Genomic DNA, 23,985 nt, shown 5'->3' with positions numbered 1-23,985 from the left:
CTTTCCGTATCTAGAGCCCCGCTATCCTATCATACTACCGGTATTGTACCATAGGAGCTTGCGCGGCGGAGAGTTTGGCCGGTGACATTCATAGTGTGTCACTCGATTTCTGATTGGTTAGGTTCTTTTTAAGGTGTCATGTTGTGATTGGTCCCTTGGGAAATGATGGTTTTTGGAGTTTTTGGTGGGGTTCTCCGAGGCGCACGGAGAGTGGGTGGAAATGGGATATCCACCGTGCCATGCGTACATACGACCTCCTCCTTACCGGGAATACTACAACTTCACCATATCCTACTTATCATACTTCCCAACCTCCCGGGTCTGCGGAATACACCAAATAAGAGTGGTCAAGAGCTATCTCCGTGCAGTTCGATCGCTCTAACTAGGATCGAGTCCCACAATGTGAGGGAACTGCCGTACAGACCTTCTACAACGTTATCTCCGACTACCCGGTTCTAGCATCGTCGGGGCGGGGCGGAGATCTAGAAGCATTTAACATTGGGCCTAATCCGGTTTTGTGGAAACACAACAAGGGAGGAATGGAATTGATAGGGATGCTTTCCTCCATTGCTGCCCACAAGGCTGATTCCCCTGTGCGGGTGGCAGCATAGACGACATGATCATGGGCCCGTTTGCTGCTTCCAGACAGTAACTCCAAACTCTCCAGAGGTCATAGATATTGTCTACGTGTGCGCAGGCAGCCATAGCGAGGCCGGCCTTAATTGTATCCAACTCGGGAGGGTAAGCGAGAAAGCGAAAGGTAATTCTCCAACCTCGTATCTTCAGACCCCCTTAGCATACGACGGCTCCCAGATCCGTCCACGACATGCTCCCATAGTGCGGCATCGGTTCAACGCCGATCCTCCGAATGGGTCCCTATCAACCGGACGTTGAGGGTACCCATTACTGGCAATTACCGGTCCTTCCATCAACCGCTCCCGCTCTCGTTTTCTTCAGAATACCCATACTTTCTTGCACAATCCGTCCTCCGGCCTCCTCAGTTCGTTGTCTTCTGGGCTTTCCCTCGACAGCCCTCGCTTTGCACTAAACACTACCTAACACACTTCTAAACGCACAATACACTAAAGCACGAATCCGACCGGGGGGTCCAAAACCGTGCAGGGGGGGGGGTCAAAATTATGTCGATCCTCGGGTAATTTGCTTTTGGGCTCTGCTCGGTGTTGGAAATCTGACCCCCTCGCACAGGAATAATGTAAAGTACGACGGAGTCAGAAGTTTTGGCTAATGCAACAACGGGTGCATACACAATTGATGTTTAACAACCCATCGCAACTAATAGCTCGGATTAATTGGAACTTTAGAGATAGGAAAATATAAATAATGAAGATACACTAAAATTCAAAAACTAGTATTCGGCACACCATTCTTTGGCATTCAAAACTGTAGCTACTCTCTTAGGCATAGACTCCCATAACTTTTTCAAGAAATTCCTCCTTGATATCCTTAACTCAAACCTCATCAAAGCTTTCTGCTGAGTATCTCCTAACAGTATCTGGATTACCTTTAGACTTGTGAATGCTAGAAAATCTCTTATATAGCCTTTCCTTAAGAACCTTCTGATAGTTCTTGATAGATAGAAATAATACTAGAGAAATTTAGGGGCCATTTTATAACCTGTAGGTTGTTTTCCACTGACCAAGCTATAGTATCTACTGCAGTATGCATTTTTGCACTATCCTGCTGAAAAATAGTATTTTCAATGGTATTCTCTATCTCTTACAAAGTCTTTATCAAACCATTCTCGAAAATATTAATATAATAATTATATCAATCTATTTATACTTCTCTCAAAGATGGAAATCGGATAATCCTTATTTCTTTTCCAGATACAAGCCCAAATAATCATTGATTCACCTTCTACCCTACTATATAGACCAATTCCTTTACAGATTACTTATTTTTCAGAATAATTTTACTTTTTGTTGTTCTCCACCTGGGTTTTTTTTTTTTTTGATATTTCTAGAGGCTGCGGAATATTTTACTGTCCTGACTAGTAAGTTACTTGAGAGGTAATATTATTGTGCAATTTTTCCGGGGTCTGGTAGTATGTCTTTTTTTAGCATTTTGAAAAGGTACTGATAAAACTAAATGCATATGGCTCGGGTGAGAAGAATTTGTTTTGATATTCAAGTTTGGGCTAAAACTGTTCAAGTTTGAAAATTGTGCAAGGATGATTTAAAAATTTCCAACATGGTGATAAGACAGTTTTGGGCTTTTGCGAACATTTCCTTGCTCTTTCTCAAAATCTGACAGGTATCCTGTAGTACTATAACTTAACATGGTAAGGAGTAGTGGTGTAAGGAGGTGGATCTTCCGCTAGTATCATACGCTTGTGTGCAGTAGTTGGGGAACCCTGTCACGGATACATTAAATCACCAAAGATCACTCGCTTTCATTCTTTCTTTTTCAAACGACCGACTTGATTTGTGAGGACTAGGGGGGGCATACCCGCTGTTTATGCACTGAAGAACTACGGTAGCTATGGTATGATACCGACTTCCTTGGTTTGCACTACGTTACCAGCCGCATCACTAGCTGATGCAAGAAGTCGGCCATGCCATATATATGGAAGGATGCTTCAACAATTTCTTCCGGGAAAGAACCCATAGCCGGGTCCATGAGCTATCTAAACTGATGTACACAGTGAAACAATGCACCATATCGCTATCCCTTGCGCCACCTAAATATACGCCCCCCAACAACCCCCAAAATACTAGAACCCACACACGACGGACTACAGACTCATCAACTCACGAATCACAAACCCTTCCGACTCGCCGCCCTCCGGCGCCAGCGGAACAGTAGCAACCTTCTCCTCCCTCGGATAATCCGTAATATCCCGACTCCCCATCACCCCGTTAGTCAAAACTCTGACGACCGCATCGTGCGTGGCCGCCGCCGCAAGATGAACGGGCAACCACTCGTACACATCCTTAGCATCCCTGTCCGCGCCATGTTTCAACAGCAGGGCAACGACCTGATCGTGGCCAACAGAGGAGGCAGTATGCAGCGGGGTCCAACCCCACTCATCGGCTGCGGAAATGTCCGCTCCGTGGCGGAGGAGTTGGTGCACCATTGACGGGCTGCCGCTTCCGGCGGCAAAGTGTAGTGCTGTCATGCCGAGGGGCCCGATGGTGTCCACGTCGAAACCGTTTGTCAGGAAGATCTCTGAGAGTTCGAGGTTACCGGATTTGAAGGCTTGCCAGATAGTGTTACTGCCCGAAGTTGTCTGCTCAATACGCGCGCCGTGGTCATGTAGGACGCTGACCACCCCCGCGTGGCCATGATCGAGGCCGATTTTTAAGAGCTCGGATAGGAGGGTGTCTGTTAGGGTTGGCATGTAATGTAGCAGGACTTCTAGGATGTCGCCTCTTCCGGATTCCACCGCGAGGATGGCTGGTGTGGCATTTTCGGGACCGGAGGCAGTGTTGACGTTTGCTCCAGCTTTTAGTAGTTCAGTCACCGTTTCGATGTTCTGATTTGCAGCGAGGTGAAGTGGTGTTAGTTGGAAGGCATTTCTGGTGTTTATTACGCTTGATAGCGATGCGGTGGGCACCTTATCTACCAACTGCTTCACCACTTTGTAGTGGCCGTTCCCGGCTGCAAGATGGAGCGGTAAGTTGCCTTCACTATCAACCGAGTGAGGTATTGCGCCACACCGCATTAGGGCGTTGGCAATGGATTCTGAGCCGTTTTGTGCTGCTAGGTGCATCGGACGCCTCATAAGGGTGTCTTCTGCTTCAACATTTGCCGTTGAGGATGTCAAAACGCCAACTAGATCGATATCATTATTCATGACTGCCAAATGTAATGCCGTATGGCCATCGGGATCTACTACTTCCACATCTGCATGTTTCCGAAGTAGAGCTTCAACAATTGGACGGTTCTTAAGTCCTATTGCGAGGTGGAGGGGTGTTCTGCTCTTGTCGTCCTTTACGGTAAGGGAAACCCCGAAGTTCAGCAGTCGCAGAACCTCGCGGAGCGATCCCGACTCTATTGCGGAGTGCAATTCGGTTTCTGCAGGCGCATCCTCCTCATCCAGTTTTGCAATAATAGTGTAGATATCCAAATTTTCGTTCAGTGTTGCCCACTCTAACGGATTCATCCCCTCGTTATCTAAGGCGTTATGATCGGCTCCTTTCTCGAGGAGAACTGTGGTGAGGTCTGTTAGGCCATTACGAGCAACCCAGTGAAGAGGGGTGCATCCAAGCTCGTCGATCGTGTTGACGCACTCTGCCCGTGATGCTATCATTGCTGCCACGCGGCCATGCGCATATCGTGTCGCCCAATGTAGAGCGGTAAGCCCATCTTGCTTCGCATCAATTTCAACGTTTGTATTCAATAGTAAACGAACTAGGGCTTCTTGCCCTGTCTTTGCTGCCCATATCAAATTGGGACTTTGGTAGTTTTCATCCCTGTCAATTTTGACGGAAAGTAATTCCGAGTTTGGGACTTCAAAAGTCCTTTTTGATAACCCGTGCGTATCGAGGATCCATTTTACAAGCCTCCTCGAGTGTTTCAGGATTGCTGTAGCGAGTAATATCGTGAGCAGCATGGGTATCGATAGGTAGACGAAGTATAGCCATGAAGGGTTATCCTTCAGAATGTCCACATTCATGCCAAACAGACTCTGAGAAAAATGTATTAGAGGAGAAGAGTATCTCGGAGGAACATTGACAAACCGCGACAAAGAGAAGTGGCAGAAAGATAAACTTTCACAACCCAATACATAATTAGTATTCATGGTTCCCAGACTGCCATAAGAACTCGAATAATCGGACCACGTGCTAGGGTGTTGGAGTCGTCTCTCCCGGTAGGTCTAGTGTTACTTTTCTTTTCTACCAGTCTCTAGAGACCATGTTTTTGGTGTGTATTTCGTCCTTTTTCCAGAGGAGAAAGTTTCGGACCGCCTAGCACCGGTCCGTTTATTTGAGTTCTTATCATACGTTGCACTCATCAAGGTGGAATCATACAGTAACCCAAGTGATGCGCCTGATGCTCTCGCCTTGATCCCTCGATCTATATCCCTCTTCGATAGTAATCAAATTCGATGTCTGACCGGATGTTACTAGAAATCCACACAAGGTCCAGGAACATTTCTCCACTTACGGTTTGAATTAGGGAGTTTGTTTCTCGTATCAAGTACTCAATTCCCTCGCCAACATCCTCTAGATTCTTGACCGCCTCCAGAATGTTTGAGAAAATAGCCGTCCTGCCTTCATGATCGCTCCCGGCAAACCATCGTCCTTCAGTACTTAGGGTTTCCAACCCCGACAGGCCTCGAAGGTGGTCCCTGTGAAGGCTTCGCAGTCTTTCCCATTGTTGAGCGTTTCGTGCCAACCGTCGAATGATTTGTCTGTCATTCACTGTCGATTCCTCGAGTATCTCGTGTTTCTGGAGTGAATATTCAGGTTAATTGTTTCGTGGACACCAGAGTTGATCCGGGATTCAGACCATCCGAGAGAGGAACTTTCTGGAACACTCAATCAAGTCCTCCCACCCCGCACAAGCAGTGGTCAGCAAGTCAAGGACATAGTTGGCCGGTACGGAATGTAGTTGACCCGAGGCAACGCCATCCCCGCAGACAAGGGCTTCAATGCGGGAGTATCTGTGTTGCCAGCTTCCAAAAGGATACAGAAACACTTGGGCATGAGCTGAAGATAACATAAACTCCTCCGGTCGGCCTCTTTAATCACCGTAAGCACGCGGTTGCCTGGGGACTAGTTTGCTACTCACTGGTGAATGCCTGGTATCATCAGGAGATTTCCATCCTCCCTAACCTCCTTGGTTCCATTATGTTGTTCGGGGGGTTCGTCTCTACTGGATCTTTGAAATATTGGGACGCTACAAGTGAATAGGTGTTGACCTAAAACTATCAGCAAAGGTCCCTCTCTCTGAGTGGAACCGGCCATACCACATCCTGAACCTCGTTTACAGTCGTGGCATTGACAGGGTAGAGAGGCCACCTTAGCCGTGGGAGTTAAATGATTCTCCCATGCCAATCCACGAAGAAAGCTTGAAAACCTGTTGAAATCGAACGATCGGGAAAGAGCTAATAGTGTATCACTCGAGGTATATTTATTGTATCTAGAGGAACCTGATTAGTTAAACTAACTAGAAACCCTGGTTTGAGGATGGAATACGTGAATAGCCTGGCCCCTTGATCGTTCTGGCGATCCCATTAGCAGCGTTAAGAGGCAACCTCGGTTCGCCATGGGGTCCTACCTCAGGATATGGAGTAGTTTGAAGATATAGACTTAAGAGAGCACCGTTATCAAATAGGCGATGCGCATCTCCGACATCGTACACGGCAAGCGAGGGGGTGAACGGTTTTACCTCGACCACCATTATGAATCGATTCTTTCCACAATAACAAGAGAAAGCCACACACAGTGTAAACAGGCACGCGGTGAAGGCTGTTTTGGCTTTAATGTTTGCCCACAAAGGCAGCAGCTGGTGCAAGAGATATTCTCCATGACATAAGCGATGATACCCCCGTTCCCGGCCCCATCCCCGGCCGAGCAAGGGGGCGAGGGCTGTGTTGAAGACGTTACACACAGCTAACTTGACATAAGCGCTGAATGGTTGCGGCTGGACTATCCTGTCTTCTAGACTGCTGGGAGGGTGACAATTGTGGACTACGTACGGTAGTCTAGGTACTCGAGTGGATGACTGTATCACAGGAGGCTGGTAACAAAAAATGCTACCGGTAGTACAGGTTTTAGAACTATGCCAACTTTTCATATGTAAAATCTTAGGTCTAGCAAAGACAAATTGGTGTTTTGGCAGCTAAGGTTATTCAAAAACCACAGTTTCCCATACAAAAAGCGCCAAGACATAATGTCACTTTTGCTCCTTGGTCGGTGAACATCCCAGAAAATAAGATATTCATTCATGGCAACCTGGGAGAGAAACCCCAAGAAATTCCATTGGGTATGCAGTAAATTTTGGCTTTATCAGTGGAATAGAGGTGGTGCTATGATCTTGTCAACATGTCTACTTTGGGCGTAAAACGCACTTCTACCGGCGATTTTTGTTAGGATACCAGTTTCGGACGAACTTAACATTTTTCAGTGATGATGAGCATAGGTATATATAATTACCGGTGTGTGGCTGGAGCCAAGGTAAGTGTGATATGGTCTAGAATTTGTGCATCTGTGAATACGTAGGAATTAACAAAGGTTGCTTACTAGTCTCTCTGTGTTGGGCACGGGGAGAGGTGGTATCATACAAAAACCTCTAGTCATGGGGGTCTGGGAGGTACGATTTTCAAGACCCTAAACCAAGAATGGTTGCAACGCAACTTGCCAGTCGCCAGAGTTTTGGTGATGGCTCGGCATCATATAACATTCGAACATTGTTCGAGCCCTGAAGTGCACTTGCACGGAATGGCACTTGTATGCTGGTGCTTGGTGCCAAGTTTAACCCGATAACTCAGACTGTCTTGCGCGTAGTACAAGTATTCCGGCATCAACGAGTAATTTTTAGAAATGGCCACAAGCACCCGAGTACTCGTACAGTATGAGGTTGACGCTAAAAATGGTGAGAAGAATGGCATGCAACAACCCGAACTATACAAGTACTGGTACCACTTCACGCTTTCTCCCCAACACATCCTGGGGCTATGGAAGGAAAAATTGATAGAATAATCCAAAATTGTGTCAGATACCTCACCGGGCCACAGATTATAGGAGAATTGTTTGCTAAATTGGCATGCAATTGTGTAAAATTGAAGTTTAGAAAAGCGCCAAGCTGAGGGTGAAGTCCAAGGAACTATTTCACATAACCAAGTTCACCTCCGTTTTCGGGCCTTTGTTATATTAATCTCAATTAACCTGCTCCTAACCTAACTTTTATTGAGTTCCTTGCTCTAGTTCCTGGGCGAGTCTCCAGGTGGTCTATTCACTGAGGACGGCTCCTCGTCAATGGTCTCCCTCATATAGACCATCAACCCAGTACTCTGTAGTTGACGGTAGATACCCTTGTTGCCAATGCTAACCTAGGAGAACGTCACGTGTTTACTTATGGAAAGTATGGGATCTGAGGATCTCGGCCATGGGTTATGAGATAATTCTTAGGAGTCAGTTTGGGAGCTGGAATAAAAAAGTAAGTAACCGGCTTCTTGGAAACCCGCACCAGTTGAAATTAAGTCAAACCCCACCGGTGATTACCGACCGGGGGTAAATCATCGATTCTCTTCAACGGAACATTTCGTAGAGTCCATGGCGTGTCCGTAGTCTTCCGGTGTAGGCATTGATAGAATGGATTGAGAGATACTACTCTTCTCTAGGTGGGCACCAGAACCGATGGAGAATATTCGTTCTCTTGTGGTTTGGTCTGAGAAGGGTGCATCCTGCATCTCCAAGCACAAGTCATGAAGTAACACAAACTCTTTGTCTTAATTATTAGCAGTATTTTGAAGCTGTTATAAACGACCGGTGTCTTGGATTAATGTGATTGTACAGTACTTCTGGTTCCTGGTTGTGCGAGCCGTTGGGCAAAGTCTAGGGGTCTTGTACAATAGGTAAACATAATCTTTAGCACGGGGCCACTCTCGAAGATCCACAACCACAATGGCTAACTTATAACTCTCCCCAAGGGTTTCCATATGATATCCTACGAGATTGGCGGGGTGGACATGCGGAGGACTACTGGCGCGAACTCAGGATTGATCTCATATTTATACAACCCCACATAATACTGTATAATACTGTTTTCTAACCATATAATCTTATGAGATATGTATATTATTTGATACTAGAAAATTGTTTCTACAAAGTCCACAATTGTATAAAATCACTACTAGATGTTGTAAGTTGGGAAGGATAATGTTTATTGCAAAAGATCTAGTTACAAATTCAACCCAATTTTGAGTAAACAGTTCTCCTTATAGCCTTCCAAATAATATCTTAAGTTTTCTGGGGGTGTGAAGTGAAAATTTCAAAAACTCCATCAAATCCCAGTACAGAAGCCACTATGCCAACCCCTAGTTGGGGTAGTCAATCAGAAGATTTACTCTTTAAGGTTATTGATTTAGGGTTACTTATTTTAGTCCATGTGTGTATAGTAAGTATGTATGGTATAAAAAGTAAAGTACAATATGCGGTATATTATTATAATATACGTATATTTGAAATCCCTATTGCCAACAGAGGATCTTAGAAAGTCCCTAAATCACGTGACAATAGCATGTCTCCAAGCCCACCATCAGATCATCAGCGGAAATCTGCCCGTCAGTTCATCATAGGTCCAATTCGACATGTCAACATTAACACCATATATCCGGTACTAACTACCAGAAAGCATCCCTAACTCAGGTTCTCTATCCTATCATACGGCATTACTTTCTATGGGGTAAGCAACAGAAGCACGAATACTAACTAACTAGATCTAACACATCTAGAGGACCGAGCTTATACCATATTAGGAAATCGCTGATCTTTCTTAGGATCTTCTGTAACTAAATCCGGAGATTGCCGCGTAGGGAGGGGAGGGAGGTGGTAGCTTTTCTGAGTGTTTTTTTTTTTATCGTTCACGTACCTTACACAACTTCAAGGCGCTTGCAAGCATCGCCAGCCAGCCAGCTTGTTTTTCTTTTCTTTCTTTTCCGAGTCATACGGGTGCCTCTAGGGATTCTATCTTGCGAGTATTAGTCCACACCCGGCGGAGTTGTTATTGGGAATTAATAAGTGATAGCATTTGTGTCCTTAGGAATTGCTAAGGGAAACAGCCGCCAAACAAAAAGTACGTATTCAATGTCACCTTTAAAGGCCAAAATTAGAAGGCTGGAGCTATTAGGCTCCCTGGAGAGAGCTCCTATTTATGTTATTTTTTATGGATATTTCCCCCTAACCCGGCAGTCGGCATTCGCCTTTGGGGGGCCGAACCAACCATAAGTTAAGAAAATTATATTCCTAGCTAGCCAGAGGGAGATCCGAAGTGACATGCCGTATGGTACTTAGCACCTGTTATGGGAAAAACATTGGTCTGGGAAATCTTAGCTTGGCCGGTAGGATTGGAAAGTTATTTTGAGTGATGGCAATAGTTTATACTACCACTTCTAGTTTTCTGCTCACTCTAGTTTTCTGCTCACTACGTAGCCTACCAGTAGGTACGGAGTTTCGTTAGGACAACGGAACCCCCTTGTTTTGTTTTTTCGCAATTTACATTCACCCACTAATACAAGAGAAGAGCGTCATGTATAATATGATACCTATCAATCAAAGTATCACTACATTCCCCATTTCTTCTTTTGCACCTCTTTACCTTTTGCTCATCTCCCTGGTCCCATATTCGGCAATTATAAACCAGACTGCAGAATATCCTTGCTCACAGATTACAGATGTTGGTCTCGGGGTTGAAAATGTGGGCCGCGAAGCCCCAGAAGCCCTCGAATATTCCCCAGAAACGTGGAGATTGTTCACAGCACATCACAGAAATTTCCTATCGTCCTTTATTCATGCGCACAAGGTGTCTGAGGTTGTAACCGAAGTGCATGTCTTTCCAGCGAGTGATTGGAAGTGATTCCTGGTCCCAATAGGGTTTCTAGGGCAAAATGAACATTTGAAGCCTTTACAAGGATCGAGATAGGGACGTTATACTTGCAATGTCAAAGAAAAGGGTGTAGAAATGCCAGATTGGTTCTTGGTTCTAGAGCATGAGGGATTTTCCATGAGTGGGCTCATGCCCCAGGACTGAATGGGTCACTTCCAGGCTATGATAGCCTTCAATAGACACACTGACCCTCTTGATATGTATCATAATAGCCTTGGAGGAAACTCCTCCCCGCGAAATTTCTGTGGGAATCCGGCTAGATCAGGTTTCTTCCAGGAGATCATTATCACCTACGAATCTAAGCGGGGCCACGGAATGTGTATGCAAGTACCCCTTATCAACACTCGGCAAATACTCAACGAGTCCTGTAGATACTAGCCAGCCCGTGTATGTCGCCTTTTTTGCTTCTTTGATATATTGCCCTAGGCTATTCCTTCTGCCACGTCGGCATATTTTCTCAAGCCTAGAAAGTTGTTTACAGTAATAACAATAAGTATAGTTATGCTTCTATAATGTTTCCATTCCCTCATACTTTCTTCTGGTTCAGTACGTAGCGCCCAAATTAAACGCCGAAAGTTCGAGCTGGAGTTATCTCTCTGAATGGGGTATTACTAGTTTGCGCTTGAAAATCTCCCAGGTGGCAAAACAACAAGTTTTCGCCACAGCTTAACACGGCCCCGCAGCCCATATACAATTGCCAGTTTAGAACTCCCGTGGTCAATACTATTTGCGGGTGTCTCCTCAGCAGGTCACTGGCTTCAGCCAAATTAATCGAAATTAAAACTCCATGCCGCGCACACCAAGTCTGCTGGGGAGCCTTGCTATTTGGTCCTAGCTAATTAATTCACTTTTTTACTTTTTTATTTGGAAATAGACCTACCATTACTAGCTTCGATAACCGCAGCTAGGTTTCGAACTACCGAATGTATCAACGGCTCACGATAGCCGTGAATAAGGGACAAAGTGTCCCCCCAGTTCATTCAACAGCTGTAGTGACGTGCGTTAATCCGTGGTCATAAACTGATTTTCATAGAAATATCTTGCCCAGATCCTCCTATAGCGCTTTCCCCACCAGTTCCCCCCCCCCCCCAATCAATATCTATGCCCCAAGAGTGCAGACCCGTGATACGTTGTCTCAAAGAAATCACACGATCTATCTCTTGCGACCTGTTGATTTTTGACAATCATGATCGCAAATGAACCCCAGTTAACACGATCCGGGAACTTCCATAACACAAGAGGCAAGACGCACACCACCTGTTCTTATATTACATCCTGGAACCAAGGAATAGTGTAGTTTCTGACTCTTCCTCTTGTGCGAAGTATCGACATTCCAGCTGCGATACCAACTTTCCATAACATCCGTCGCACGTCAGCCTACCGGACCCCTATTTTTGTTCTAGGATTTGCTAATCCGAGTGACTTCGGATGACGTGACAGTAAGATACCCACAACCTTACGCACCAATATATCCCATCGGGCCCCGTCAGACTGTTGAGGATAATCGACTATATTCTTCAAAATTCCTTCGCTAGCATCCAGGGTTAATAAGTTCTGTTCTCACTGCTTGAGCTTTCCCTAGCCCCACACCTTCACTACTGTTGCCTTCTCAGCTCGATCCTGGTTCGCTTCAGCTCTCAATAGCAACAACCAGTCTCGGCGACCGCAACCTATTGGATGACCGCATGCCCAAATTCAGCTGGTACCTTAACAAATCCGATATCATCGGAAATTAACATCTCAATCATGCGCAGAGGCTAAGCGAAAAAGCCGTGGCGCCTGTCGGTCATATAAGGTTATACTTATGTGTGCTTTCGCCCCTTCCCGCCCCTGCACCGAACGAGTGATGGCTTCCCTTGAAGAGGACAATGCAACCGCAGACCAAAAATCGCAACTATCACCACCGGTTCCCCCGCCAAAGACACCGCCGGGGAAATCACATCGCAGAAACCGATCTGATGCGTCTTCCAGCTCTCGGGGAAAGAAGAGAAGGCAAAGGGCATTCTCTGGCTCCGGAATCTCTATCTCACATTCCAGTACGGGATCAGGGGAGCATGAGGACCCCACTACACCAAAAAGCACTAGACAGCCTTCACCACACATTGTACCCTATAATGCTAATGTAGCTCACTCTCCAGTTTATAGAATGCCCGTGCAATATGGCTATTATAATAGCGGCTTTCCGCCTGCCCCTCCTCCTTCTCTCCCGTTTCCTCCTACGCTCCCTTCACGTCAATCCATGGGAATGTCTTACCAACGACAGAGAGTAGATTTTGAGGGGTCCTACAATGGTCCATGGGCTTCGGGGCCTGTAAGAATTGAGGGTACACGAATGGGCCCCAAAGGGCTAAATAGCGAGTACTATGAGCAAGGCCGCCAGGATATTCCACAAATTTTGATTAGTAGTGAAGACGATTCCGAAGATGGTCAGTGGTATTCAGGATCGGACGACGATCAAACCGAAGATGGAGGGAGCGAGGATAAGGGAAAGGGAAAAGGCAAGGGAAGAGCAGGTGAGAACGAATCAGAGGGTAAGAGAACGCCACCGGTAGGAACAAAGTTCCAGAGGAAGACCCCACAACTGGGTACAAAGGTTATTCTCCGGTTTTCTATTCCCATACTAATGGACCAGCTCAGCACCCCCTCCAGATATACCACAGCCTCAGGCTTCTCAAGCTTCGCAGCAACCACGGCGTGGCTCTCCTCCCCCATCTCGAAGAACAGGCTATCCATACGTTGCCGAAACACTCACTAACCACCCGTCACTCGCGCTTTACCGCCGCTTCTCAACATTGAACCATCTGGTGCTTTTACATTTGCAAGACGAAATCTCAGAACTAGAATCAATTCTTGCGGAATTAGACACCGCCGAATATCTTTCTAATGCTGGCCTTGGACTGCGTTCACGGCGCGTAGGAAGTGGTGGTGGTGCAAAGAGAATACAGGTCATGGGCGCTGTCGCGTGGAAACTCAGGGAGTACCGTGAGTCTCCTCACGCTCTCCTGCGGTGGAACCTACTAAGTTGACCGCACACAGACATGGCATTGAAAAACTTTGCAGACGTCGCAGACACGCTAGAGGCAGCACGAGAGGACGAAATAATGGCATACAGGAAATGGATGGACAGCGAGAGACCTTTAGTTGGGCCCGAGGGCAGGTTTCTCGAGAGCCGAGAAGATCTAATATCCTTACGAAAGACGCCAAAGCTAGACTCTCCAGTCGTACCTACTCCCCCACCGCAGGCAGCACATTCACAATCGCAACCACCACCACCACAATCACAGCCACAGTCTCATGAAGACTCACCACCAGAAGAGCCAAGCGAGCCAATGGTGGAAGACCCGAAATCTACAGCTCCCGAACCAATACCCAAAGAGGTATCTTCTTTAAACTCACATCACCACCTCCCCGCATAGATCAAAAGAGACAAGACTAATTACCCAAGCCGTTACCATCCCCCACCCCAACACTCTCGCTCTCCGTCAAAATCTACGCGACGTTAATCTCGCTTGGCATATCAGCAGTGGGAGGGTGGATCCTTGAAAAAAAGTCAGAGATGCAGGTACCCGCGGCACTCACGATTGGAGCGTACGTGTTGATCATGATCCATCACCAAAACAGGAAGTTGGGGGGAAGGGAATAAGTTGTTTTTTTCGCTGATAGAATTGCCGTTGTGTGCAAACAGGTGCGGGGGGGCCATGGGCGTTATGTGGATGTTTTTATGAATCCTAGGGTTTCTATTATGCGTTATGGTAACGACTTTTTCTGATGAATTGGTAAGTTTGAGATGAGATATGAAGGAATGCTGGGGGCGAAGGACGAGTGATGATCTGTGATCATGTCCTATTTTTATTTTTATTTTTATTCCTATTCTTTTCTCCCTTCCTTTTATTCTCTTACTCTCCTGCCTTGTTTTGTTTTATCTCTTGGATCCCCTTTATTTAGCTTTTTTGTCATTTCATCCTACAGGGCTTCTGGAGCAGATGGGTGTTTCCGGTCATGTTTTTTATGTTTTGTTTCGTCCACTCCATTTCAATCCCTTGTTTGGTGGCGAATTTCACAGCCTTTTTTTGAGTGAGCAAGCTAGAACCAAAGAGGAATCGTGGATCAGCAGTTTTGGGATAGAAGAGAGCGCAAAAGGCCACAGGAGAAGTTAGGACTTTTTGCAACCCCCGAGAAGTCCGTTAGAGAATCTATGAAGGACATTTCCCACGCTAGCCCAGTATAGCGCCAGAATTGCGGAAGAACCACAAAACCAAAGGGGAGAATCACACCGAGTACCCGAGCGGTACCTTAACTCGCCGTGTAATCGATATCGTACATGATACCGGTATGGTGCCCACCACTTATCGGCCACCGGCAACCCGACCGTACCATACCATCCCATTTCAAAACTGGAAACCCGGCAGCGGGCCCGCCGGCCCCCACCCCGATCCGCCGCAACAATATCGTACCCGTTATATCCCCGCACACCCCACCCCCGGGAGGGAACATGATCCACCCGGACGACACATCTCACCTTCTTGCATCGTAGCTTACCCACCACGACACGGCACGGCACCCACATTTTCCTTCCTTTCCTTTCCTTTCCTTTCCTTTCCTTTTCCAATCTGCAGTTCGGTGCTGTACAGTACTCGAGTAAGCATTGAACGGCACGGCACTTTTTTTTTTTCATCAACATTGAATGCCCTGACCTCCTCGGCAGGTAATCTCGTGATGGTGTTTGTCCCGTCGTGCAGCTACTGTAGGATACCTCTCTTTATAATTGTTTCCATTATTATTGTTTGGTCCCATCCTGTTTGGCTGGTTCAGTCCCTCCCGCTCTCAGGACGTCCCCGACGTTACTCGAGGAAGCTCTGTGAAACAGTGGGCGGAATCATTGATTTTCGAAAGGAAAAAAAAAAAATCTATTCTTTTTTTTTCTTTCTTTTCTTTTCTTTTCTTTTCTCCCCCCCCCACACTTCGAAAACGAAAATTTCCACAACCCACCCACTCTACTTCTCAGAGATGATGAAGTTTACCTCCCGGTTCTGGAACCAATCCAGAGCCCTACCGTAGCGTCGGGAAAGATGGAATGGAATGGAATGGGGAAAGTTAAAGGGCAGATAGATTGCCGGGCCTTGAGTAAAGGACGAGTGGGTTGGGTTGAATTGGGGTTGTGTTGAGCCAGCGAGTCCCCTCTTGATTGGGCTTGTGTTACTTTGCTAGTTCTACTCGGGTATGGTAAATTTAGAAATGGGCGGAAAAATTTGGGTGGCGGGACAAGGAATATTTGAACCGATCGATTATCATCGCCGCGGCAGGGTCTGGAGCAAGTGGCAAAAGAAAGAAAGAAAAAGAAGGGAGTGTTACAGGACGCCATTAAACAGAGAAGTTTCACAAAGTGATCGTTCATGATCCCGAATCCGCGGATTTTACTAGGATCGTATAGGGCCAACCGAGACCAAAAGAGAGGGAAACCAGGGTTTTGGGGATTGCGCCTTTAAGAAGCTCATGAATGAACAAATTGAACGGGAACTACCGTACCCATCGAGATATCATTCTTGAAATGCACCCTAGCAGCTAGTCTACTAAGATTCCCACAGCTGCGAGTGTACAGCACAGTATCGTACTCCGGGTTTCCGGTGTCCGCCAAGACAAGAATTTTTCCATCATCAACACAACCTGTTCCCCTAACCATACCCTACTCGGGCATTCGTACTGTACATGATCTTGCTGATCTCTCTCTCTCGGCCCTTTTCTACTATAATTTACCTGAGCACAGCACTCTCTGGCCGACTGCCCGTATGATTATTATGAGAAGGCGTGGGACACATACAAATCAACATCGCCCGTCATCCACCTACTTTTTTCTTTTCTTTTCTTTCTCATTCCTTTTCCCTTCTTGGGGTCTCAGGGCATTGCTTTTTTTCGGTAAACTACCGCGCCAGAGATGAAGGGGAGAGAGAGAAGCAGTCAGCAGTGGGGTTTTATTTTTTGTGCTATCTGCCGTATGCCGGTGGTCGGTGTGCTCTATGGGTATGGTACGAGTAGATTTACACAACAAGTGCTGATGCTTGGGGGAATGGTTCGCCGATGGCCAATCTTGAGCAAAGTGCTGCTATTGAGAGATCCCCGTCTTCCACCATGTTTACCCCTACAAGTACAATCCACTGCCAGATAAGAAATGGGGCTAAACCACAATAGGCTTGGCTGAACAAGTTAAAAAGAAATTACAAATACCGGTTAATGGGATCCAGCGAGCTGAGCGAGCTCCAGCTATCTCTGACCGGTGTTGCATACAGGAGATCTGGTTAAGAAAATGACGAGGTCTGGAAAGTCTCCTTCCTTAACTAGAAAAATAAATCACTTGCCTGTACAGTACGAGTACTCGTATCCTCTCAACCTGAGACCACCGATCTCTTGGCCTCTTTGACGGGCAGATGGATACCGAGTCGGGAAAGCGGGATTCCCTCTCAAGATGTTTATTCCTAAATACGGAGGTTAGATGTCTGGTGGAGGTAGTGGATTGTAGGATATTTTACGCTATTTGTATTAGTTTGCGATTTCGTACAATACGAGTACTTATCTAAAATCCGCTAAGCATGGTGCTTGAAGGTACCGTACAGTACGGGGGCTAAATCCTGAAGTGATACCAAAAGCTTACTGGTACTACCCACGGGAAAATTTTCTGATGCGTTGCTCCCGGCACCGAGGGCTCCGAGTACCGACAGTGGCAAGATGACATAGCGACGGTTCTTGCTTGCGGTAATCGCCGCAGTGTTGATTTGGCGCGAGGAAGACTGCACAATGATTGGCGACGAAAGTATGCAGATTAAATTACCTGGATGGGCCAAGTTGCGGCTGGCGAATAAAATTTGGTGGGCGCTACAGCTCCTCAGTTTTCTGGGAGTACGGTATTGTAGCTGAATAGATGTGATAGCCGGCTGAATGTGGTGGGCGACATAGCGATATGCTTGGGCACAATATGTACTTTTGATGAAGTATTTTTGCACCTGATAGCGCCGCCACCCAGTCCCATGGACCTTTTGGCTTGGCGTGGTTTTCTGAGAGCATTTTCCCCGAAATACTGTGCTTTACGCCGACGTAATTTGAATCCTAGCGAGACTCCGGAGAAAGCTCAACCCATGGGAGCTCGTGAGTGCTGCGCGCCAGTCTGAATCAAGGCAATGCGGTAGTGTTCCCGGGTGTCACCCTCGCGCGCCTTGCCGGGGAACAGAGACTCTTTAGAGACTAACTCGGTTTGTCCCGGAGACTTGTCTTCCCTGATTGAAGCACACAGCGCACTCCTACACCCCCCCCCCCATTTATCAGTGGACCAGTTCTAGAGTACGAAGAGGCTCAAGCACTGCGTCCAATTCGGAACTTGACCCATTAGTCCCACTGATCTTATCCCATTAGTATCGCCCATGGACCGCTAGCGATCGGATGCACACAGATTTTACTCGAGCGCTCAAGTCGCTATTTGTCCAGCATGACAGGGGTTGAACTTCTTCGAGTGATGACCGATGATTCCATGACAGCAGCAGGCTTATAGCACCAGTAAGGGTTTAACAAGTATCAGCGGTCTAGAAACTTGTATTATACCTGGCAGGAAAGTGGGTGTTGACGCCCCAAATGTGGCCGACTGTTATCCAAAGCGCCCGCGGACATGTCCGGTGCACATGCTTGTTCATGTTGTCGATTTTTACATACCCAGCGTCAAACAATAACCCCCAAAAGACAATAGTCTAAAAATATGTGATTCTTGAGTGTGCTTGTCATGGAGAAGGATGGTGCGTTGGCTCGGGGCAAGGTTCGCCTTTCTTGTGACGGCCAAGTGAAAACCCAGCATGCGTCTCCGCCTTGTTATAATCCTTGCTCACTTGTATTGACAACCGAGCTTTGATCAATCGTTTAGCTGCCGCTCCCTCGGAGCATGTAGATCGTTCTGAGCATTCCAAGTGCGACAGAAACATTTTATTCTGTATCTCGCAAACTGATTGCTCGCCTTCTCGGAACATATGTACGATAAGATAAGGCAAGCGAAGACCACCGATGTCAGCAAACTAAACCCATACCGGCAGTGAACGGACCCATTGTGTACCTAAGACGGAAGCCACAGGGCACCGAGCCAAGTCATGGACGGCCACATAGGCTTACATCCATGCCAAAGCCAATTCCTGCATGTGGATGTATGCACTAATATCTCCAGTAGAACTTGGCCTCGATAGGGAACAGGCATCTCCTAGGTAAGGAGTGCATGATGCAGGAAAAAAGCAGAAAAAAATCTCACTTTTGGTGAAGATAGTGTAGTTGCACCCAATCCCCGGAACGAGTGTCATCGCGGACAGACTTGCAAGCAATGCAGCCGTATTCGGTATACAGGACTAGTTAAATCTACTCGTACAGCATTAGTCCCCGGATGTGATAGGGTCTATTTCAGACCTCATGTCCTCTCTCAGCCCAGCCAGTGCCTCACGCATCCGGGCAATTGCTGTGTCACTCGAATCATGATACTGGCACCGGCAGTATCCTAGCTCGAACAGTATCCCATTGGGGATAGGGAAATCTCTTGTGCGTGGTTCCCCACACTCAAGCTTATGTTTTTCGATCTTTGATAAGTCTCATGGAACCATGGCTTGGACAAGCCATGGGATCAGCCCGGTTCCGTACCAAATACTGGAAGTGTTCTGTCTTGACCCCATCAATGTGATATACCGGTGGTGCCAAAGGGAAGTTCCCTCTCGAACTATCTGGCTCACATAAATTCACCAGGGTCTTGCATTAGTGAAAATCCAGACCCCCATTTGTCAAGGTTTGCATAGTGCCGCGAGACGGAACCTACGCCCGATACTACGATTCGACATTGTGTTGTTCATGATAAGGACTGCTCCCTCCGAAAAATCGATTGCTATTCACTGCCCAGAAACTGTGAAATACCGGCATATTCGGTGAACCTCAAAGGCTTCGGATCGAAACCTGGGCTGCCTCAAGGATCAATATATCAGATCGAGAGGATATCTGTCGATCCTAAGTCTGTCAGGAAATGCAGCAAAAGGGAAGAGGTTGGAAAAAAGAAAACCCTGGGGAAAACACGGGAAAGAGGGAAGGTTAAGTTATAGCCAGGGACCCCTTGGATCCATCCCACGGCACATAGCGAAGGGGGGTGTAAGCAATCGCGTACCTTGTTTCTCGGATATGATGCGATGACAGCGCTTCTCATCACTTGCGGTAGATGGTACACGTATGTCCCGCTCCCACAAACGCATTCGACATCGCCCTCTCCCACTAGTTCCCGCTTCCCCTCACCTCTGTGCTGTTTGGATCAACCCCCAAACTTTGAATGATTGATCAATGGTGTCTCACCTAATGCAAAAATTTGGCATGGGTTAAGCTGGTGTACGAGTAATGAGCCCGCAGAAGCAGATGCACACCATTAAACAATGAGATTTCTTGCGTTCGAGTGGACTGGCCAAATAGGCGCCATCAGATGGTGCAGGAAATCTTGAGGCAAGTGTGGACTGAATGCTTGTGCCCAACCGGGTGGACGAGCGGAAGTTCTGCGGAAAGCAAATGACATGCTTTATGGAGGTCAGTGAGCGCGGAAATCCTCACGATATGTCACTCACATGCTCGGCAGAGTTCCTTGCCATTCTCCAATTGGTGTCGGGCGCAAGTCAGGTACGCGAAGTTCCGGCCGGTGCGTTAAAAAAAAAAAAGGAATTCCTTCTTTCCTGGTACCGCAGGGTTGGTAATGGGTTGGGAGAAGAAAAAACGTCAGTTTGCAATGACCCAAAATCGCTGAAATGATTGGATCCATATAACTTATTGCTAGCACTAATCTGGGGGTCTTCGACTCCTTTATGTGTATTACTCGCTCGTGACCCAAATGGAATTTTGAGGGCCATGCTGACAAACGAACGAATACCGGTTTCGTACTTTGTGCTATTAGAGAACTTAGAGCCGGGATCCGGGAAACTGTGCCTCTCCCGGACTACAAATCTCCTAGTAAATCGCCTGATGCGTCCTGCCCTACCGGTAGCAGATCCGCCGGCCACACCTCATCTCCCGTATCAAAGGGATAGCAAGGGAAAAAAGAGATCTGTTGGTGCTTGAGGCAATAAAGGTAATGGCGAGCGAACTTCCAATCAGAATATGAATACGATGGGTTGGCTAAGCCATATCTCAATCAAGGAAGCATACTTGAACACAACACGGAGCCGGGCGCCCCCGATCACCGAGAAGATGTGCTTTGCTGCTCAAATATGGGAAAAATTTTCCTCCAATCATAAAACTGGCAGAGCGGCGATCGGGTTGGTATTCGAGTACAGTACATTGAGCCGGGATGCCGTATTCGAGATATCCCTGAATGCGAGTCTCACATTCAAGGATGTTCTTTTTTTCTGCTTTTTCCTTTCAAGATCGAGAACTGATAAATTCATAGGGCCTTTCCTCACTTTCTCCTTCTCCATGAACAGCAAAGTAATGCGCGGGGGGAGAGAAAGAAAGATCAGAGTTCCAGGAGAGAGTACTACACTTGGTTTCTATGATCTTGTGCAACTCCAGATCGCTTATTGCTGCATCCCGCAATACTCGTACATCATGCGGGGGTAGTGATCGCTCCAACAGATTGCGTTCCACAAGGAAATTATTATTCCCCACGACGCCCAACCAAAAAATGTGCTCGAAGGGAACAGGAGGGGTGAAGCGGATCATACGGTAGGCGGCGGTCAGCTCAGCACTGATCCAGATGAAAATCTTACATTGCCGTAAAAATTCTTGAAATTCGCTACCCGTATCTCCGCCCGCCCTGCTACCTCCGGGTTCAGAGACAAAAAGCTCCTGGTGAGGATTGGCGCTTCTTGACTCGGTATTGGACCCCATTAACCGGTGGCCGCAACTCTCTTAACCTGCCAAACTAAACCTATCGTGGGCTGGCTGGCCGATTTCCGTTGATAATAGAGCCATTGCACAACGAGCTCGAAGAGTGCCTTCCAAAGGACACTGCGATAGAACTGGGTTTAACCTCCAAGTGAAACAACGATTACAAAGGCTAGACGCCACCTGACCCTCTTCCCAGGCCTCTGATAATCTGGTAGCAAATTTCGAGAGCCCTTACGCCCCAGCACAATTTGTACGATCATACCCTACGTTCACATTTTCGAGGACATGATAATCGCTGAGCCCAAAAGTAACAATAATCTGGTAAAACCCAAAGCTCTTATCACTCTAGTGAGTGACATCTTGTGACTCAAGGATCATCCTACACATTCCCCGGTTCATAGGCATTTTTTTCGCACCTGCTATTGTGCGGTGCAATCGGAGAGGAAGGGATAATCTTTCCATTGGGATGGTGGGGGGAGAAATGGTTTGCTGTGCACCACAGCTCTGTGCAGAAAAGGACAAGGACTTTCGATCTTTCTCATGAAACTAAGCACTCGTGTGGTTAGGTCAGTTCTCGGTAACCTGACATCTAAGGCGCTATTGGCCATCAACAGGACGTATCCTCAAAGTGCCCATCTTTTTGGCTCATAGAGCGCCGCCTTACCTCCTCACTACCACACTGCGCAGAAACCACCCCTTGGCCATCTCAGCTCTATTCAACCTGAACCAAGGCCGCGAATGCCTGTTGCTAAGCGCTCATAGTGGTAGAGGCTGAAACCTGCAGTTGAAGGCGCCTATTAATAGATGTATTTATAAATACCTATCGCGCCGCCAGCTGCTTATGGAACGATAGACCTTGTTTTTTCGGCCCGACCCACTTGATCCACCTTGTTAATTCACCTAGGGTCACCCCAAACTTTCTTGCATTTTCAGATAGAAACCTATAGCCCATGACAGGAATATCGGACGAAGATGTTGAGAAGATACTCGCAGAACATTCGGAACAGCCTCGGGATGTCGACGAAGCCATGGGAATTGGCAAAAGAGCCGGAGATGAGATAAAGGTGAGAGAAGCGAAACTCCAGCGAGAAAAGGGGGGGGGTCAGCGGGACTGAAAAAAAAAAAAAACTGATGGGAAACTTTCCTATCGAAATGCTACCTATAGATTGCTAATTAATTCCCTAATGAGGTGATCGAATACAGGCAGAAGCGAGGAATCTCTACGAAAAATACAATTTGGGCGGACAAGATCGCACATACAGTCGGATCCCAGACGAAATCAAGCGACCTGCAGAAGACGAACTCTACGCATGGATGTCAACGAGATATCCACAGTTTGCCTCCCAAAAGTATGCGAGCTGGAGGATGGCGCGGGCCTGGAAATCATTAGCACGAAGGAAAAGTCGGAGAACAAGAGGTGTGTCTTTTCCCATGTACCGGCCCATTTTCTACCCTTACTAAAAAGTAGCTCCCGCAGGGCTAAATAACGGTAATCCACCACCTGAAGAAGGGGGGGAATCATCAGCGGCAGATAGCAAAGGTGATTTCTCCATAAACAAGAACGCTCACGATTGCCCTCACTAAATTTGCCCAAGTCCCCAGCACTCCCGAAACACCACGAGAAGCGCCAGCCAGACCTAAAGGTGTGTTTCCGCCCAGCGGGAACCCTTCCACCCTACAAAAGCTAATAAAGTATAGGACCTTTCAGACCATGGGAGTAGCAGTGACACAGGAGTAACCGGAAATGGGAAGACATGTTTAGGGAATAGAGAAGGAGTTTTTAGAGGGGGGAGGGTTACCCAGGGCGGGGGTTGTATTTTTTTTATTTTTTATTTTTCTTTTTTTCTTTTATCATATTATCATACAAGAATTGATTCATCTTTCATAGCGGGCTATGCCGCAGGCTCGGGTTTCACTCCGAGTTGTGTTTCGACGATCTGCAAAGCAGAGCGACACGGAAACACTATCTCCACCCGTGAATCTATTGCGCCTCATACCGCAACACGTCTTCAATAATGGGTAGTTGCTATGCGATGGATTAAACACATGAGGTTATGATATCGAGTGATAAAACATGACCCCCACAGATGACCCTAGCTTAGTTTCTCCACTGTACTCGTAGGGGATTTGTGGGGGAAAACTTGTAGAGATGCGATGACAGGGTGGATGCGTCAATGCGCCCGTCGCACCCGACAACTCCTTGACACTTCGCCGACTCTACCACACTCGATAAGGTACCAGCACAGTAATGCAGGCTTAGACGACTTGATAGGGGGGTTTCTTTGATATACAACAAGACACCGTAACCTCCTCTGTCATGATTGCCTTACCGGTACCCTCTTTTTCCCACACCTGGGCAACCGGGATAGTACCGGTAATCTGAGCCTCCCGCGATACCCGACTCGCGCAGGGTGATAAAAGTACCCAAGGGGTGAACATAAGTGAAGCGATTTCGGGTTTTGCTGGCCAAAATCTGGTGAGTGTAACCAGACGAATGGCCAATCCTGACTCTTTCCCCCCGCCGGTGGGGAAAAATGGGGCAAC

The 23,985-nt window shown here is 47.1% G+C and overlaps 2 protein-coding genes; both read left to right on the top strand.

Annotated features, from left to right (window-relative positions):
- Window positions 1-12,421: 12,421 nt before the first annotated feature.
- On the top strand, window positions 12,422-14,634 carry GSTUM_00007413001 (uncharacterized protein; the record flags this gene model as incomplete). XM_002839404.2 has 5 exons in its annotated part: window positions 12,422-13,106; window positions 13,225-13,557; window positions 13,612-13,952; window positions 14,021-14,163; window positions 14,261-14,634. The coding sequence occupies 5 exons, from the start codon at window positions 12,422-12,424 to the stop codon at window positions 14,298-14,300; spliced, it is 1,542 nt and encodes a 513-aa protein (XP_002839450.1). The 3' UTR covers window positions 14,301-14,634.
- Window positions 14,635-19,047: 4,413 nt separating this feature from the next.
- On the top strand, window positions 19,048-20,673 carry GSTUM_00007412001 (uncharacterized protein; the record flags this gene model as incomplete). XM_002839403.2 has 4 exons in its annotated part: window positions 19,048-19,131; window positions 19,333-19,725; window positions 19,793-20,148; window positions 20,198-20,673. Exon 4 carries the CDS (start codon window positions 20,464-20,466, stop codon window positions 20,671-20,673), a length of 210 nt encoding a protein of 69 aa, XP_002839449.1. The 5' UTR covers window positions 19,048-19,131; window positions 19,333-19,725; window positions 19,793-20,148; window positions 20,198-20,463.
- Window positions 20,674-23,985: the final 3,312 nt, after the last annotated feature.

This window comes from Tuber melanosporum (assembly GCF_000151645.1).
Source record: "Tuber melanosporum whole genome shotgun sequence assembly, scaffold_36, strain Mel28".
Lineage (NCBI taxonomy): Eukaryota > Fungi > Ascomycota > Pezizomycetes > Pezizales > Tuberaceae > Tuber > Tuber melanosporum.
Note: the sequence above shows the minus strand (reverse complement) of the source record. Positions and strands in the feature narration are given on the sequence as shown.